Source organism: Lipotes vexillifer, unplaced genomic scaffold (genome assembly GCF_000442215.2).
Source record: "Lipotes vexillifer unplaced genomic scaffold, Lipotes_vexillifer_v1.1 scaffold387, whole genome shotgun sequence".
NCBI lineage: Eukaryota > Metazoa > Chordata > Mammalia > Artiodactyla > Lipotidae > Lipotes > Lipotes vexillifer.
The window spans coordinates 4,339,384-4,359,711 of NW_006795399.1; the positions used below are offsets into that span (position 1 = coordinate 4,339,384).

Consider the following 20,328-nt stretch of genomic DNA (forward strand, 5'->3'; position numbering starts at 1 on the left):
TTCCCTACCAAGATAAACCCTGAACCAAAATTTATGATGAAAAAGTAGTCTGGTGAGTGAAAAGTCTCCAAGATTTGAGCCTAATTCTTGTGCTAACCATCTGTATAACCAGCTGTAAGCAAACAACTGAAATTCTATCTCAGACTCCTCTTCTGTAAAGTGGAGAGCTAGAATAATAAAGTTCCAAAAGATTCTTGTGAGATTTAAATGATATATGTGTACAAGTGCTTTATACTCTGTAGTAATATGTGAGTGGTGAGTGTCAGGGAGGAAAGAATTTTCCTCTACCTTTCTTTCTAGGTCCTTCTTTAATTCTTTAATCTGAGAATTAAATTGACATGAGACAGATTAACAGGAGAAAATCAAACGAAAGTTTAATAACATGTATACATGGGAGACACCCCGGAGAACTGAGTAACTCACCAAAATGGTGAAACCCTCACCTTAAATACCATCCTCAGCTAAAGACAAAAGATGATATTGGGGATAGTGGTTTGGGACTTCAAAGGGGAGGAAGGCAATTCACATGGAGATGAAAAAGCAAATGTTTGGTAAACAAACATTTACTGGACTCTGTAAAGACAAGGGGATACTAAGCAGACTCTGATTTCCAACACACCTAGTTCATATTCTCTAGTGAGATCTCTATTCCTGTTAGAGTCCCTCTATCCAAATTCTTTAGGCAGCTAAGGGAGAAGGTCAAAGTTTCTTCCCGAGTCTTTTGAGCCTTGGTTGTTTTCGGCTTGAAATAATCCACGTGCCAAAGAGATATTTCAGGGTGGCAAATTTTGCTCCCCTACATGAAGTTTATAAAGATGAGCTTTATGCTACTTTAAAATTTCACAAAATAAGTCCATCTATCTATTTACCTGGCATCTATCTGTATCCTTTTATTTATCGGAAAAGTGTGTCCAGATATGATGCATATCAACTTTAGGACAGTGATTACCTCTAGGAAGGAAGAAAGTTAGGAAGGAATGGGAGTAAAACCTCTCCTGAAAATATCTAACTATCTGAGGGCCAGTTCTGTCAGTTTTCCCAGAGCGCAAAAGTGCGTTCTCCTGACCTTTGCCCTGAAATTCCTTCAAGGTGTATTGTAGGTCAGTGATTGCAGTGGCTAATGACTTGATTCTTGTTGAACTGGATGGTGGGCAACATTCTTCATTTTACAATCCCTTCCCTTTCAGTCTTAATTTCGACCAAGCTTTGAGAGGCATTTCATGACCAGTTTGTCCCATGGCACTAGGAATGCTTATTCCCAGGTCAGATGAGGATTTCTTTGAAAGGCCACTCAATGTACTATTACTGGACTAGGCCTTGTTAACAGTAGCCAAAAGCCTCTGGACCACCTGTCTTACTGGTCTGTTATGGTCCAGGAAATTGTTTCCTCTTGCTGTTTCTTCCTATATCTAGACATACACTATCACCATCACTGATCTTATAGAACTACATATTTGATCAATCATTTCAAGTCACCTAATCATCATTAATTTGACCTGAGCCTCAGTCACACATACGGTAATGCAAGAAAAAATAATCTTTTAAAATAAGATTACAAGTAATATAGCTAGTAACATTAATAGGTCATAAGTAAGTATTGAACCTAAGAACTTCTATTAGGTGCTGCCCTGTATCTCCCCAGGTCATCTGACCAGCCTGTTCTGCACCAGTCACTATCTTTAAGGGAAATCACATATTGGAATTGTACATAAAGTTCACCAAAGATGTCTGCACGTACAAGGCGAGAGGTGGGTCATCACGACCCCATACATAGGATGGAGAAAGAAATATCATCTAGGGCATTACATGGCTGGTTCCAGAAGAAGAAAAATTGATCTCTACGGTTGAGCAGATATTTCTGCCATTGCAGAGGTCTGGTTAATGCATAATGCAGGTGCACAATGCGCACCAGAAAGGAGGAAGGAGGCCAAAATGGGCAGAAAAAAAATTTGTTTAAATTTTTGTCTTGCCTTAAAATGAATTTTTATTTCATCAGTCTCTGCAGGCAGAATCTATGGAAATTTCTGGAAGAAACTAAAAATAGCCACATGCTTCTTCTCACAGTCCAATCCTCCTCCCTACTCTTTGTTTATGAATTGGGTATACAGGAAGAGCAGTAGCTTGGCTCTTCTATGTCAGACTTGAAATGATGCTAAGGGACCTTTCAGTGCAAATGCAGAGAGGAGCAGCTGTGGATCTAGTCTCTAGTCATTGATTTTATGTTCTAAGCAATAACTCATGAAAGGCCTGGGACTTGGATGAGGGACATGAAATTTCAAACCACCATGCTCAGAGGAGCTGAGCATGGATCAACAGATCCAGGCCTATGTCCATACTTCTGTGGTGTATTCCACATACACATAGAAAAGCATACCATCACAAGGGTCAGCCTGAGCTGGTCCTCATATAGCGACTATGGACATGCCTGCTAGGGCACAGCTAGAAAATAGAAATGAAAGATGCGCACCCAACAAATATTGTGTTACTAAATTTTGCTTTGGGCAAATAAGGAATTTTATCAGTGGTATGTTTTAATGGAAATTTTATTGAAGTATAGCATACATATCAGTAGCATTTTTCTTTTTAATATAAATTGTCATGCAATGCGATGCAAATTTCAGCTATGCTAGATGAATAAATTCTAGCGACCTGCTGTACAACATAGTGCCTATAGCTAACAATATGATATTGTGCACTTCAAAATCTGTTAAGAGGGTAAATCTCATATTAAATGTTCTTACTTCAAAAAAAAAATCAAAGGGAAATAAGGGTACTCTGGGAGTTGTTGGATGTGTCTGTTAGTTCGATTGGTGGTGGATGGTATCACAAGTGTTTACCTATGTCCAAGCTCATCAAGTTGCACACATTAAATACGTGCAGTTCCTTGTTTATCAATTATACCTAAATAAAGCTGTATATAAATATACATATAAATATACATATGTATACATATAAATATAAAATAAGAGCAATATAAATTGTGTTGAAGTATAATAAAGTATTTACTGAAAAATAAACAAGTCTTAAATATATGGTTCAATGAATTTTCTCAAAGGGAATATAGTGATGAAATCTGAAATAGAACATCACCAGCACTCCAGAAGCTCCTTCTGTCCCCTTCTGTTCACTGCCCTGCTTCCAAGGGTAACCAATACCCTGACTTGTAGCATCAAAGATAAATTTTGTACTTTTTAAACTTTATATAAATAGAATCATACAATATGCACTGTTTTATGTGTCTTTTTTTGTTCAGCATTGTTTGTGATGTTCATCCATGTGTTTTGCATCCAGCAATAGCTCATTCTTTTCCATTGTTGTGTAGCATTGTCTGTTGGTCATGCAATTTATCCATTTTACAATAACTAGAGATTTGGGGGTCTGCCAATCCTGAGTTATTATAAACATTATTTCTTTTGGTGAACGTATACAGGCATCTCCATTGATTGCATACACAGAAGTGTAACAGTAGTGTGTTTTATTGTAGTTATAGTAATTGTAGGCTTTAGTAGTTGCATTACTGTGTAACTACAGCACAAGCATTAAATGCAACAGTAGATCTCAGCATTCTAGTAGTTGACTATATTGTTATCCTAATGTTTTTTAATAGTAATAGGAAATATTACTTTATACTAATATTTGTAATGTTATATATACTAACACGTTTGTAGTATTATAATATATATCTTTATGTAATTATATATTAGGAAGAGAAGTATGTATTTGTAGTTGTGTTTATTAGAGTTACCCATTCTTAATTACCTTCAGTATCATTCCACATTTTATAGCATATATTGATGTACAGTTTTTCTCATGAGGACATGTAAAAATCCATATTTTAGACAATATTGTTGATTTTTTCACTATTGAAAGGAAAGTACCAGCAAAAGATGTCTATATATGTAGGGATTTATTTTGTAAAATTAAACACAGCCCGTTCTACAGACGTTGAGTCTGTAAGCCCATTTTCATTAATAAACATTTTGTGAACTGATACTCCAATAGCCTGAGAGGTGCCTAGATCTCTGGAGACTGATAAAGGAGAAGGCTCGCTTAAGACCAGCTCCAATGGATGCTCTCCAGTCAGTTTCCCTGTTAACTCACTTGAACAGCTCTTCTCTATTCCAGCCTTCATTTGAGATGACATTCAAAGCATCATGTGCAACTTCCATTTTTAAAACTTTCAGGAAAGCCAACTCTAAAACTCACAACACGTGAGTGTTTGAAGTGAACTTACATAATGATAATATCTAGGCATCTAAATCCCCTTACTTAATATTTGGGAACATAGCAGCAGCCAGGAGCCAGGACTGGAATCCAGGTGCTCTGGTCCCTGTTCAAAGCTTTTTTCACAGACAACTTCAATCACCCGTTTGAGACAGCGAATTTCTTCCTCATTTAAGTTGTTTCTCACTACCATGTATGCTGAATTCCAATTGTTCTTCCTGTGGAGACAGTAAATGTTTGATAAGCCCATATCTCAAAATGTAGAAATGTAATCTCTAACCAAGATGCGGTTCCTGCTGCTTCCTGAAAGACATGATATTCAGCAAGAATGGGGCTCAAAGAAAAGGAAGGAGGTGTAGGTAGATAAGATGACCTCCTAAAAGTTTTTTCTTAGTTTCAATATTTGTATTTCTGATGGAAAGTTTATGGCACCCAGACCCCTGCTTCTGTAAATATATTTCTCCAGTTTTGCTTCCGTATCTTTTTTATTTCCTAGCTACTGAAGAAGCATTGCTAAAGTGACTTGGGACACTGTTATCAGCACAATGGCAGCACAATCTAAAATACAGCACCATGGCAGTTTATGAAGTTTTATGTATATATATATGTGTGTGTGTGTGTGTGTGTGTGTGTGTATCATACTGATAACTTCCTTGGGATGTAAAATTATTTTATGTAAGAAATTGTGTTGTGTGTCTGTGTGTTGGCAAGATCTCTAACAACTCTCAAATCCATGATCTAACAAATCTCAAATCCATTATTCCTGCTTTAACTAATTCTGTTTATTATTAATTAGGATGAAAATGAATAAATGTGATGAACAAAACAATAAATAAATAAAATAAAATAAAATAAAATACAGCACCTTCTGACTACCTCTATGGATTTGTCAGTCAAATCATCACTCTCCATTTTCTTCAACATAAAAGCAATTTAAATACTACTGACTCTCATTGGAAAATTACGTGAGCTTGTGGGAAATGTTTGAAGAAAAGCCCTTTCGAAAATGTAGTGATTTAAACCTATGAGGTTCTTTTTGGTTTTTAGATACTTTGAAGAAGGGTTTTTTGAGGAAGCAGGACAGCCGATCCACAACGGTAAGCAGAGGCTCTGTTCTTTCTCCTCTTGTTCCTCTACCTTAGACAGCGACACGGCTGTGTGTGTGTGTGTGGGTGTGTGTGTGTGCGCGCATGCACCTGTGTATTCGTGCGTAAGATGCTATCTTTTCACTGCCTACAGAACACCTATTAGTGGTCATAAGACAGTCCAGGAGGCCCAGAGGATAGAGTAAGAGTTGGGTCAGAGCCCAAAGGCTGACTAGTCCTCAAACGTTATCTTCTGTTAGTGGCTGCTCAGCTAACAACCACTGCTATGGAAAACGAGCTTCATAAAATATGTGTGGATGTAGAGAACAAACATATGGACACCAAGGGGAAAAAGTGACAGGGGTGTGGTGGTGGGATGAATTGGGAGATTGGGATTGACATATATATGCTAATATGTATTAAATGGATAACTAATGAGAACTTGCTGTATAAAAAAATAAATAAAATAAAATTCAAAAATTCAAAATAAAATAAAATACGTGTGTCTATATATGTATGTTTATGTGTGAGTGCATACCCCCATGTGCCAATTCTTTGGAAGAGGATTGTGTACATGACTATGTGATGTAGGGGACAGGTTAATTATAGGTGAGTTTTTTTTGTTTTTTTGTGGTATGCGGGCCTCTCACTGTTGTGGCCTCTCCCGCTGCGGAGCACAGGCTCCGGACGCGCAGGCTCAGCGGCCATGGCTCACGGGCCCAGCCGCTCCGCGGCATGTGGGATCTTCCCGGACCGGGGCACGAACCCATGTCCCCTGCATCGGCAGGCGGACTCTCAACCACTGCGCCACCAGGGAAGCCCTTTATGTGATTTTTAAAATCAAAATATGAATGTGATTTCTGAGTTAGTATATGTATGGCTGGGGTAGTTTTTCAAACATGTGGATGTATGATGTAATTGTGTGGTTGTAGATGTGTATACTAATGTGTGATTGTGTGTGTGCATGTGTGTGAGAGTCCAAGCCTGATTTTCTGCGGCCTTTGCCTTATTATTTGACAGGGTGCCCCAGCCATGGAACCAGCTTTGAAGATGACTTGACCCTCGGAGCAGAAGGTAAGTGGCACAGCTTTCTGAGGTTGGGATTGAGGAAAAGGCTATTTACTGGATGAATTAAGGATAGAATGGAAGGGGAGAACTGCAGAAAGAAGCAGGCCATCCCTGGAGTCTTATCTGCAGTGAAAGAGCAATCTCATATGATCTAATGGAAAACTCAGAAAGTGTCACATGCCCAGAAATACTTCCTCACCAGCCTATCAAGACATCTACTGGTCCATCATTGGAGCTTTCCTTCGGCCCCTGAATATATAAAATCACCATAAAAGTGGCTGCCCAGACATCTTTGAGTTGGTTTTCTGTATAGGAAGCCCCAGGCAGCCTGAGTACTGGGTGTAAGAGAGAGACTCCATTGGAGGAAAATAAGGGCTGGGATAAAGGATGGAGGTACCGCAACCTACCAGTGTCTTCTGGGATCCCTAGAGACTCACGTGGTGAGGCAGGAACACTAGCCTGGGTGCCTGAATGACTCTGTCCTCCTCAGGACAGAGAAACTCTTGTCTGGACACCAGGCATGGTTCAGAAGTTCAGAGGCTCGGGGCCAGTTTTTCTCTGCTATATTTGTCCAGGTCTGTGTTTGATAATCTTCAGATACTTATATAAGATATACATATATACAGAGTTCTTATGTATACAGAGTTCATGGGATTCAGAGGCCTATAGTAGTGGCAGAGGGGAACAGAGCGGGCTGAGTTGTAAGCTCGGAGGGACAGCTTAGGTGCTTTGCATCTTCCCTTCTAACTTTTTCTTTGCCTTTCTGTTCCTTGTCCAGCCACACTGTTGGCCGGCAACAGCAAACTCCTCTCCAGGTAAGTGTTCGGTTGAGCCAGGCTGAACGATGTCTCCTTCAGGACCTACTGAACTGGGGTGGGTGTCAGAGTCCAAGAAAATAAAAACAAACAGCTGAAGATTCACAATAGAGGGTGAGATTTCCAACTCGGAATGAGACCATAGATGGAGTTTTTACAGTAGATGGTTCAAAGGTACCCAGCAGGGAGTGACAATGCCCAGTAGGGCATGTCTAGGAACCAGGGTGCAGACTGCTCACAAGATTAGTATGACTTCAGCGTTGATCCCTGCAGGAGTTTCCTGGAGACAACCCGGCCTGGGCAGCTACTGGATCTTGGCTGCAGTTTGGCTTCCAGCAGCATGACTGGTGGGACCAACAAGACTAGTTCAAGGTAGGTGCCAAGTTTGGCAGGGGTGTGAGGGCGGGGAAGATGAGAGGTAGAAGAGAATGGAACTAAGAACCGTTGCCAGTTTTTTTCTGGGACATACTACTAGAGCTTTTATGTAGTCACATACTTGACAAGCATAACAATATTTGCTTCAAGAATAGTAGGGATGCAGAGGAATCTACTGCTCAGAGCTGGATGCTGTGTGTAAAATACAGGTGTCTCCTCCCCTGAACCTTGTACCCCAAGAGGTGTAGTATTGGTACCATCACAGTTCCTGGACTTATAAGTACTCAGTAAACAATCAATAAGTGTATTAATTGATTGATTGATTGGTTGATTGAGGCAATAAAATATTGATTCATTCAGATAATTTTGTACCCCCAAATGCAGGCCAGGCAATGACTGTCTGGAATTTGAAGATGAAGCAGACAAAGAGTTTGCCCGCAGGAACCCACCAAGCCTATAGGGTGAACAAAATATACACACAAATAACTTTAAAACAAGATGGAAAGTGATGAAAACTAGTGTGCTATAATAAAAATTGTTTGGAATTTGGAGTCAAAGTTTGAATGAGACCTTATTAGCTATTAACTATCTTTAGTGATTTGTCTTTACTGAACCTTAGCCCTGGCAACACCCCAGTTCAGTTAACACAGAATCTCTGGAGATGAGACTCAAATATCTGCACTAAAATTTTTTTTCGAAGTATATTTGATTTACAATGCTTCAGGTGTACAGCAAAGTGATTCAGATATATATATATATATATATGTGTGTGTGTGTGTGTGTGTGTGTATGTATACTTTTTCAGATTCTTTCCCATTATAGGTTATTGCAAGGTATTGAGTATAATTCCCTGTGCTGCGTGTAGTCTTTATTGTTTACTGTTTTATATATCGTAGTGTATATGTGTTAATTGCAAACTCCTAATTTATCTCTCCCCATCCTCTGCTATTGCCTTTGGTAACCTTAAGTTTGTTTTCTATGTCTGTGAGTCTATTTCTGTTTTGTAAATAAGTTCATTGGAATCATTTTTTTAGATTCCACATATAAGTGATATCATATGATAGTTATCTGTCTCTGTCTGACTTACTTCACTTAGTATGATAATTTCTAGATTTATCCATGTTGCTGTAAATGGCATTAGTTCATTCTTTTTTATGGCTGAGTAATATTCCATTGTGTGTATATGTATGTATGTATGTATGTATGTATATATATATATATATACCACATCTTCTTTATCCATTCATCTGACATTTAAGTTGCTTCCATGTCTTGGCTGTTGTAAATAGGGCTGCTATGAACAACGGAGTAAATGTATCTTTCAAATTAGAGTTTTCATCTTTTCTGGATATGTGTCCAGGAGTAGGATTGTTGGATCATATGGTAACTCTGTCTTTAGTTTCTTTGACGAATCTCCGTACTGTTCTGTATAGTGACTGTCCAATTTACATTCCCACCAACAGTGTAGGAGGGTTCCCTTTTTTCCACACCCTCTCCAGCATTTATTATTTGTAGACTTTTTTTTAAAATTTATTTTTGGCTGTGTTGGGTCTTCGTTGCTGCACGTGGGCTTTCTCTAGTTGCAGCGAGCGGGGCTACTCTTCATTGCAGTGCGCAGGCTTCTCATTGCAGTGGCTTCTCTTGTTGTGGAGCACAGGCTCTAGGCGCATGGGCTTCAGTAGTTGCAGCATGTGGGCTCAGTAGTTATGGCTCTTGAGCTCTAGAGTGCAGGCTCAGTAGTTTTGGTGCACGGTCTTAGTTGCTCCACGGCATGTGGGATCTTCCCCTACCAGGGATCAAACGCATGTACCTTGCATTGGCAGGCGATTCTTAACCACTGTGCCACCAGGGAAGCCCTGTAGACTTTTTGATGATGACCATTCTGACTGGTGTGAGGTTTTGATTTTCAATTCTCGAATAATCAGCAATGTTGAGCATCTTTTCATGTGCCTACTGGCCATCTGTATGTTTTCTTTGGGAAAATGTCTATTGAGGTCTTCTGCCTATTTTCTAATTATGTTCTTTGTTTTTTGATATTGAGATATATGAGCTATTTATACATTTTGGATAGCAACCCATTATCAGTCATATCATTTGAAAATATTTTCTCCCATTTAGTAAGTTGTCTTTTCATTCTATTAGTGATTTCCTTTACTGTGCAAAAGGCTTTAAGTTTAATTAAGTGCCATTTGTCCATTTTAGCTTTTGTTTCCTTTGCCTTATGAGAGAGATCCAAAAAAATATTGCTACAATTTATGTCAAAGAGTGTTCTGCTTGTGTTTTCTTCTAGGAGTTTTATGACTTCTGTTCTTATGGAACAGTGTTTACCCATTTTGAGTTTATTTTTTTATACAGAGTGAGAAAATTTTCTAATTCTTTTACATGTAGCTGTCCAATTTCCCAGCACCACTTATTAAAGAGACAGTCTTTTCCCCATTGTACACTCTTGCTTCCTTTATCATGCACTATAAGTGCATGGTTTTTTTTCTGGGCTCTCTATTCTGTTCCATTGAACTATATACCTGCTTTTGTGCCAGTACCAAATTGTTCTGATGACTATAGCTTTATAACCAGGTCTGAAGTGGACACAAGTCACCTCTTCCCCCCGAGGTGTGCTGGCAGCTATCACCTTAGTGGAAGCTGTGGCTGGAGATGGAAGGGCTAGAGCCAGAGCCTGGTGTGAGCCAGGGCTTCTCCTGTGCTCAGTGGCTCACAGCACCCTATCTGGGGCAAGACTGTGTCCTAAGTTGTTGGAGCAGAATTCCTGAGGTTCAGGTCTGAGCTGGTTCCATTCCCTCTGAGTGTGTGCTCTCCTGCATCCCAGCATTGGTACCTTCGCCCCAGAGGGGAGCAGGGCTGGAGCAAGAAGGGCCGGGGCAGGTGCCCATTGCAAGCAAGGGCCCATTGGGGAGCGGTCCTGGCACACGAGTCAGAGTTCCAGACCGCTCTCCATCTGCCTCTGCTGGGAGCGCCAGTCATGGCTGCCATCGCCCAGCTCAGATGTAGCGCCAGGTCCAGGCTAGCTCCATCGCCCACAGCTACACACTCTTCTCAGTAATGTCAGCCTTCACCGTAGTGGAGAGCTGCACCATGGAGCAAGAGGGACTAGAGTGGGTGCCCCGTGTGGGTCGCAGGAAGCTGGCCAGAGCCAAGACACTTTCAATTTTCTTCCTCCTCCTTGTCTCAGGGAGTCAGCGAGCAAGTGCGCTCTCTTCTCGAGCAGAGTCTAGGGTTCCTGCAGCCCTCCTGTTAGTCCCACTGGTTTTCAAGACAGCTAATGGGACTCCTCTGCCCAGCATCAGACCCTAGGGCTGGGGTGCCCAGCTTGTGGTTTGAACCGCCCACTCCCCAGGGAGGATCTCAGAGCCCATATAATCCCCCTCTTCCTCTGTGTCCCCTTGCAGGGATGCAGGTCCTGACCTGACTGTTTCTCTTCTCTTCCTACCCAATTCCGTGTAGATCTTGCTTTACAGCCTTGGCTGTGTAAGAGTGTATCAGTCTCCAATGTGTTTTCAGTGAGAGTTGCTCCTCATGGAGATGTAATTTTGATCTGTTTGTTGGGGTGGGTGAACTCAGCATCTTCCTTCTCTGCCACCTTGATCTCCCCCCTCCTCGGTGATCTAGTCTTATGCCCACAATTCAGATAAGGAAACTTAGGATCATGAAGATAAAATTGGCAGTTAGGGGCTTCCCTGGTGGTGCAGTGGTTGAGAGTCCACCTGCCAATGCAGGGGACACGGGTTCGTGCCCCGGTCTGGGAAGATCCCACATGCCGCAGAGCGGCTGGGCCTGAGAGCCATGGCCGCTGAGCCTGCACGTCCGGAGCCTGTGCTCCGCAACGGGAGAGGCCACAGCAGTGAGAGGCCCGCATATCACAAAAAGTGCAAAAAAAAAAAAAAAAAAAAAATTGGCAGGAGGAATGCACGAGAATAGATCCAGGGATTCCAATTATCCAGCCATTACTTGAATAAGATGGTCTCAATTTGGATCAAAAAGCCCAGCATCCTTTCTGAAGAGAGTAACAGTGATTAGTCAAAGCCTCAAATAATTCACAGCTCCCCTACCCACATTGTTGTTTGGAACACATAGTTGGTGAGCTCTAGTGTCACCCAGCTTGGTGCTACCCAGCTTTGGATGTAGACATATGTTCGTGCCATACCGAGAGAGAGACAGAGACAGAGACAGAGAGAAAGTGTTTGGTCTGTAATGCAGGACTTCTGTCCTGAAATTGTGCTGTAAAGGGGCCTACTTCTCAAAATCAGGTTTTGAGCATACCTATATAGATAAAATTTTATCCTCAGGGTGAGAATAAAATGAGTTTTATGTTCCTTACACACTCATTGCCTGGTTGTTCCACACAGCCATTGGCACAAGCTGGGTAGCAAGTTACAAAGCGCTTGGCAAAAGCCAGCTGTGTCATAGTATGTGCAAGTGGGAACTGACAGGTTAATAACACAACTGCAAGGTTTCTTTGCATCTAGACTGCTTTTGATTTTTCAGGTCCCTCTCATAGCAAATTTTCATTCATCTGTAATCACTGTAGTCATGACAGAATCTCGTTCAATTTTTAAACCAGGGCGAGACTGTAATTCCCATGTTTCAGACAGAGAGTTTAGATTCAGAGAAGTGAAAGCTTTTCTCAGTCACAGTGGTAGATGGAGAAATGGCCAGAAAGGTATCTCAGTCTCCTGACACTTTTATTAGATAACTCTGGATTACCCTGTGTCTCAAAGCTTTGCTTGTTTACCCAAACCCCCTCTTTGCAGCATCTCAGAGATTCTGGACAAGGTGCAAGAAGATGCAGAAGATGTCCTTTTCAGTCTGGGCTTTGGCCAGGAGGACCACAAAGACACTTTTCGAATTCCTGCCCGATTTTTCACCACTCCGTCTCAGGCCAAAGGCATTGATTTCCAGCTCTTCCTGAAGTCCCAGGTGCGGAGGATTGAGATGGAAGACCCGTGCCTCATGCTGGCCAGTGAGTGTTACCACAGATATATGCTCAACTTCTCTCCCAGCCTCCAGTCGTTCACAACAGGGATCACTGGCTCTAAATACTACTTTCTCTTGGTCAGCTTCACTCGACCCTTTGTCTCTTGTGTCTATTTCTTCCTATGCTGTCTTCAGTGAAGATAGAGAACTTTGACTTCTTTTCTCTCTCTCGAAGAAATTGTCTTCAAGAGACCTCATATCACTATTACTTTCTTTAGATCTTCTCTCTTTTAGCTGAATCAAATGGGAGCAGTGTCTTCAAATCTTGTCCCCATTTTCTGTTTCTCAGTTGGAATTATTGAATGTTCCCCATTTATAGCCACTACGTTAAAATCATTTCCATTTAGGGCAGTGGTTCTGTTAATTATGTTAAATTGTGCAGGAGTTAATAAAACATTCATATTCATAGGCTTTTCTTCCAGAGAAGGAAGGGCTCAGGAATATTTATTTTAAGTAAGCACGCCGATGATTCTTTTGTTTAATCCTTAGACCACATCTAGGGAAACAATGATTTAAATTGTCCCAATTCCATACTAAGGAAAGATATGAGAGGGCTTCTCTACCTGGATGAGGGATAAAAGACTCTATTTTATTCTATATGTTACAATATATTTCAAATTATATTCTTTTACAGCCCCGCAACATAGTGTTTCTGACAGTGCTGTTTCAGATTCTTTGCAACAGATTCAACTTAAAAACTTGGTAAAACTACGCTTCTGAGCTCCACCTGCTGGAACAAGGATTTTGAGTTGGAGTATTTGCACAAGCACTTTAGATGATTCTTATGCACACTAAAGATTGAGGATGATTTATTGAATTTATTTTATGTGCCAAGTACATAATTAGTTGTTAAATTCTGGAAGAACAGCAGCTAGGCAAGAGAAACATGATTCTTGGCTTTAGGGCACTTACAGTTTAAGGGATATATGGTTTATCACAGTGCTTTTCCAACATGGGTGTATGTACGAATTACTGAAGGATATTGTTAAAATGTGTGGGATACAGTCTGAGAGTCTGTATTTACAATAAATTCCCAGTAATGCCAATGCTACTGGACTACTGGCCACACTTTGAGAAGCAAAGTCTAGGGGAAATGATATAGTCCATCTAAATTTCTCTACCCCTGTCCATTGCCTAGTAATCGCTATGCCTCAAATTTGCTGCTATCAAAGAAGACTTGTATAGCCCTAAAGTTTTCTTACTAAGAAAATAATGTTAGTTTTGCCCTTTTTAGTCATGTTTGTCATCTAAGGCAAACACAGTGATGAGACCATTGTATACTGACAGCAGAATGGATATGCTAAATCAAGATACAGAAAAGTTTTTCATCCTGTATAGAATTGATTTTTGGACTATTTGGGATAGGGAGTCAAAAAGTCAAGAAGGTCAAGAAAGAGAATCCTGGGTGTCAGAAATCTAAATGGGAGAAACGCTGGTAGAGAAAATGGCACCTTCTTTCTGAATTTTGGGTTTTAGGAAGGCTATTGAAGGGAAAGATTCAAGAAGTAATTTGCTGATGACCCCTAGACTCACCATCTTCAACCCTTGCATTCAGGCAGGTTTAAGCAAGTGCAAACACTGGCCGTCACCGCCGATGCCTTCTTCTGTCTCTACTCCTACGTATCTAAGACCCCTGTCCAAAAGTTCACACCATCCCACATGTTCTGGAATTGCAACGCAACTGATGTGCCATCCATCAAGATTCTGGCCCCAGAACCTGAACCTCACTCACCCAGAGAGCGCCTCCGGAAAGCCATCTCCAAAATGTGCCTGTACACGTGCCCACGAGATAGGCTATCACCACCCGACCACACCCCCAAAAGGAACAGTTTAGACCAGGTGGTGTGGGAAGTGATGGACAGAGTACGAGGAGAGAAGTTGGTCCTCCAGCAAGACCCTGGGTTTGGGCCAGTCCCACAGGGAGATCCTGTGCCCCCCATCAGGGGTACAAAGCTGCCCACTTCTTCCTGTCCATGTGCCCTCTGCTTTAAAGAGGAAACACAGCAGGGGATGTCCACATTGCAAGAACCATCAGAAACTCTGGATCCTAACCCCTGTTGCACACATTCTCTGCCCAGAGCAGATCTACAGTGGAGCACAGACCCTGCACAGGTAAAGAGACAGCTGTGGGGTCTACAAGCCACCAGTAAGGAAGCCCATTCAGCCAAGGATGAGACCTTCTGGAAAAGAAAGAGCAGAGCAAGAAAGAGTCTGTTTCAGAAGAATCCCATGGGCAGGAAGGTTAAATCACTGGACCTGTCCATCATCCAACAGAAATGGAAACAGGGCCAAGAGAGAACAGAACTGCACCGATCTCTAACCCAGCAGCTGCAGGACACTTTGGACTTGGAGGTGAGTGGGTTCAAAGTGAGGGAGAGGCTGGCAGAGAAAGGCTCTGGATTCCTTCCCTTGGGTAAAGGAAATCCAGGCTCCTTTTCCTCGCCAGATATATCAATTCTTTTTAATTTTTTAAAGTTTTTCAATTCTTGAATTATATTCAGAAACCTTTGGGAATGGGTTAATATACAAGGAGGGAGAGAAAGAAATGAGCCTGGTTTCTTAAGAGTGCCCAGGTGTCTAGCACTATTTTTCTAATTCCTTATCTAATCTGATCTTCACGGAAGTTTCTCATCAAGCACACCTGCCCCTGTCATTTGTGGGATCCACACAAGAGTACAGATAGAGGTTACGCACTAGGCTAAACACGATAAAATAAAATCTTCTCTTCTACCTTGACAAGTATGTAACCACAAAGTCCTAGAAGTTCAGGTTCAAATCTAGAATTCTCACTCTTAGGACTTCAGTGCTAGAACATGGCAGGGTGGGCAGAGACCCTCCCCATCCTGTCCCCTTCTCTTCCCGTGGCCAGATCAAAATCCCTGCACCATAAGGGATTTTGCACATACATACGTGAACACCCCAGCCTGCATATACAAATGCCACAAACCCCCTACCCACACATATAACCACCATTAGTCATCACTCAGGCCTGGGAGTGCATACACTAGGAGAAAGGCTGGTCTTTGAGAGAACAGACACCAGGCAAAGCCAACGCATTTCCCTGAAACAGGCTTGGGGCCATTTGAATAGCATTTGGGGGGATTCTGGGTATCCAGAGCATGGTCTAGAAGGGGTAGTACAAGATCAAAGTGGACACGTCCTCTAGGTCCACCAACTCTTCATCCCATGAGCTCTCTAAAACTTGGAATTCTTCTTGCCTGGGTCTATAGACAGTACTGCCATCAAGTGCTAGAGTCTCGAGGAAAAGCCCTCAAATCCTTGCCACAAAGAGAAGCCATGATGATTTGCAGTGTCATTTGCATGTATGTCACCTCTCATTGAATGTAGAGCTGTTCCTGCCTTCCTCACTACCAGGCTCCTACCACAAGAGAAGAGGCCAAGTCTCTCAAGTACATTCAGCCTCTTTTCCTTACAGCTATCTGCCATTCTGCACTTTTCTCCAACACTGGCACTGACTGAGTTCTGCTGGGATCTTGGTTACAGGTGCAAAGCAACAGTGAGGAGGAAGAGAGCCACTGGCCCAGCAGATCCAGAAACCACCACCTCTACCAGACTTTTGCTGGCAAAGACTCAGGAAGTAAGTGAAGTGGATCTCTCCCTCCCTCTCTCTCTCTCTCTCTCTCTCTCTCTCTTTCTCGTGTGTGTGTGTGTGTGTGTGTGTGTGTGTGTGTGTGTGTGTGGTTCGCAAACCTCACTGCACATTGTAAGCACATGGGAAGATTTTTAAAAATACTCACAGTGAAGTGTCCCACATCCTGCCTTCTGATTTAATTGGTATGGCGTGGAGCCCAGGGACTGATTTTTTTTTGTTTTTAAGCTCCTAGTGTAATTCTGTTATGGCTGGATAAATACTTTTCTAGATCAGTGGTTCTCAAACTTTAGCATCAAAATCACCTGGAGGGCTTGTGACACTACAGATGGCCGGATCCCAACTCCCAGAGTTTCTGATTGAATAGATCTGGACAGGGCCTAGGAATTTGCATTTCTAACAAATTCTCAAGTGATGTCAGTGCTGTTGGTCTGCTGATCACAGTCTGAGAACTGTTGTTCGGGGGGAACATTCTGTATAACCTTAATATTCAAAACGTAGTCTGCAGGTCAGCAGTATTAACATCATTTGGGATTTTGTTAGAAATGTGGAATCCCAGCCCTTCCCCACCCCCAACCTAATGGATCAAATTTTATTAAGATCCTTAGGTGATTTACTTGCACATTGAAGTTTGAGAAGCATTGTAGTTTGCAACAGGTGAAGACCAACCAGATGAAGACCAACCATGGAGATTTATACCCCAGGACCTGCTTTTAGCTACTTTCTAATCAGCCCAAATCATAGGACTTAGGCAAGAGTCCTCAATGTATCTCACATGTATGTTCATTTAGGCTCTGAGTTCCATTCTGCAGCTAGGGTCTGATGTACGTAGCTCTCCTTCTCTCCTCAAAGAAGGACAATGAATCTCACGTAGGTAGTTATTGCAGCTAAAATGTCTTTCCTCTAGATATGAATTTCGAGTATTAACTCTTTCAGAGCCTTCCTTTATTTTTTGAAAATTTTGACTAAAGATTTATTATTTAAACTAAGCAGAAATTAATCTCCTGGTACTTCAACTGCCTATCCGCTAGGACCACAGAGAATATGGCATCAGAGATAATGATTTTCCCAAGATAGGAAGAATTGAAATATTTCTTGAATTAAGTAAATGAATCATCTTGCTTAGGGTTCCCTCCATTTTGAACGTCTTAGTACTATTTACTGCACTTCCTAGTCCAATAGCTTTCTGTTTAACACCAAAATTTCATTGTTACTGGTCCAGAATCACAAAGGTCTTTATGATTCTAACTCCTTTAATTCTAATTATCTGTGGGTTTAGGGTCCTAATCACTCTACATTCTCTCTTACCCATAACTTTCATCTCCAGATATATAGCTTGTATGTATCAGTCACTCACAAAAGAGGTAAATGTCAGAAGACAGCAATCTACTATATGTAGTTGAAAAAATTTAAGTTATGGAGCCAAATGACCTACTAGCTCAATAATCTTGCCAAAATCACTTAACTTTGTTTGCTCCTATGAAACCTTACAGAGAGTTTGTGTAGGTAATGTACCACGCTGGAGTAACTGTTATGACGTTGCTGTTGCTGCTGCTACTGATTTTAGAAAAGGTAATCATGGGCAAAATATTTAGATCAGTGAATCCCAATCTTACAGGCTTTTTAAAAAATTGCTATTTCCTGGACTCTACCTAATAAAATTAAATACAAATCTCTTAGGTTTGGACTTGGGCATTATTGTTTATTCTTCTTTAAAAGTTTCCTAGTGTTAGCAGTTACCTATTTTTGCATAATAAACCACCCCAAATGTAGTGACTTAAAGGAAAACTTATTTATTATTTCTTGCTATTTCGTGGGTTTACTGGCGGCGGGGGGGGGGATTCTTCTGCTTGGTTCATCTGGGTTCACTTATGCAGCTGCTTTTGGCTAGTTGACTGGGCTGGACTAGAAGGTCTAAATGGGCTCACCCTATTGGCGCTAGCCTTGGTGCTGAATCTCTCTGCTGACTGTCAGCCAGGCAGGCACTCTCTCCATGTGGTGAGTCATTCTTCAGTAGTCTAACTTGTCTTTCTTACGTGGATGTTCAGCAAAAACTGAAGTTGCAATGGCTCTTTTTAAGGATATGTTTTAAGTTGTACAGTGCCCCCTCTACCACATGTTATTGCTGAAATCAAAGCACAAAGCCAACCTAGATTCAAAAGGAAGGAAAACAGACTTTACTTTTTTAATAGGAGTGGCAAAGTCACACTGTGAAAAGGCAATGTGGAATGGGAGGGTTGCTGTGGCCATCTTTATAAACAGTCTCTCAGACAGTGATTCTGACACCCCATGAGGGTTAAGAAAGACTAATTTAATTAAAGGGCTTTATCCTTACATATTAAAGATGCCCTGAGGGTAAGCTGTCATTCTAAAGCTCATTGAAACTCAGCCACAGCATACAAAATTTGAAAAGGAAATTAACTGCTAAACTTATCAAATTCAAATATGGAGTATATGCACCACAGCTAGGTTTCCCTGCCAAAAATTTTAATTTATTCTAAAATAGCAAAACAAAGCTTTGCTCAAGTGTTACTTGTCCAGCAGGTGTCAGCCTCGCACAAGAAAATGCCAATTTGTCCAGCAAAGCAGGCTGTGTAGGATCCATATGATTATACCTTTCTAGACAATTCATGCAATACCCAAAACATCAGTTCCTCTCACAAACGTCCCATCTTTGACTAAAGGTCAGTATACAGAAAGATTGGAATTGAGTTGCCAGGGAGGAAGTTTCTAGGAGTTAAACATTTCAAATAAGTAACTAGATGTAACTAGACTCCATTTTCTGCTAGGTGATGGGATTTCATTACAGCAGGAGTTACTGTGTTTAGAGATGCTATATTTCACTTATTCTAAGATGTGCATTTTTCTGCACTTGAATATCTCTGAAATAGAATGGGTCTAACAGTTGGCAGTGTTGACCAATATACTTTTGTGTGTGGGTGTGTATATATATATATAAAATACATATACTTGTCTTCCTAATGGAATACAAAATTAATTATGTCTTACAAACAATGTTTTATCAGATTCAATGAAACGCAGTAACTTTAGAAATTCAATGCACTTAGCCTCTCAGGTAAATGAGGAGGTGATTTTATAGATTTTCCTTTTATGATTCCCCTAGAAAAATGAGAGATCTCTTCTTCACTGACACAGACTTCAGCTGAGGCAGGGGGTCACAGTGGTTCCCAAATCATTCCAATGTTCTATGAGTTTCTTTATTAATCTTCTCACAAAGCTATAAGCCATCTCTCTCAATCCACTCCTCTATCATCCTTTAAGAGATCACATGGAGTGGGAAGTGGCTATGAAAACAGCTCAGCTCTGGCAAGATTAAAGACTGCATAAGAGACACAGATAGGGAAATTCACTCACCACCATCAAAGGCAGAACTAGGTGGGACAGTTCCTCAGATCTACTGCCCCTTCCAGGATCTGTAATTATCTCCCAGGATCTCTGTATCTAGTCCCAGGTGTTAATCTACTACTTGTTGTCAAGCATAGGAGAGGTGCAAGCATGGATAGAAAGTGGTAGCAGCACCCAGCCAGCAGCTGTGTCTAGTTGTGTGGTCCTCATATTTCACAAAGACACTCACTTGAAGAGGCAAATAGGGGTTGGAACCCAGCTCTACTGAGCTTACCTTCCATGATCTCAAGGGTCTTCTTCTTCTAAGAGGGAGTTTATTTTTTTCCCCTAATTTATCAATATAAGATGAGCACCTTTCTGTAATTAGCACAAGGGCACATTTTCTATTAAAAGAGGATCTTGTTCCCAGCTATCAGCTTTCATCCCTCCCACTCCATCTTTTAGTCTCTTCCAGAGGAGTCTTAATCTTCCTCCAAGTTCCTGGCAAAGAATGACACTCATCCCTCATAATTTGCACCTTGCTCAAGAATTTCAACTTCATGGCCCTTTTATTGGTGCCCTGTAGCTGAAACTTAAATCATTTGACCTTTACCACATGTATGAGAAGCACTGCTAAGGAGGATATTTTTATTTATTTATTTTTGTTGTTGTTGTTTCTTTTACCAGATCTGAGGTAGTACAGCATAATATATATCCTGTTTGTGAAGTGATCATATCTAGAGGTGAGAGGTTTCATTTTATTGTCAACACTGCTAGCAGCAGTGGGAGAAGAGTCAGGAAGGATTAGGTGGGGAGG

The 20,328-nt window shown here is 41.2% G+C and overlaps 1 protein-coding gene across 1 annotated transcript in view; it reads left to right on the top strand.

Annotated features, from left to right (window-relative positions):
* Positions 1-20,328, top strand: part of TESPA1 (thymocyte expressed, positive selection associated 1) — a 33,014-nt gene that overhangs the window by 2,655 nt on the left and 10,031 nt on the right. Inside the window, exons 3-9 of the mRNA XM_007467773.1 lie at positions 5,272-5,321; positions 6,330-6,383; positions 7,156-7,192; positions 7,466-7,564; positions 12,334-12,542; positions 14,112-14,908; positions 16,061-16,154. Of these exons, the coding sequence (XP_007467835.1) occupies positions 5,272-5,321; positions 6,330-6,383; positions 7,156-7,192; positions 7,466-7,564; positions 12,334-12,542; positions 14,112-14,908; positions 16,061-16,154 (1,340 nt within the window). The remainder of the gene's footprint in view (positions 1-5,271; positions 5,322-6,329; positions 6,384-7,155; positions 7,193-7,465; positions 7,565-12,333; positions 12,543-14,111; positions 14,909-16,060; positions 16,155-20,328) is intronic.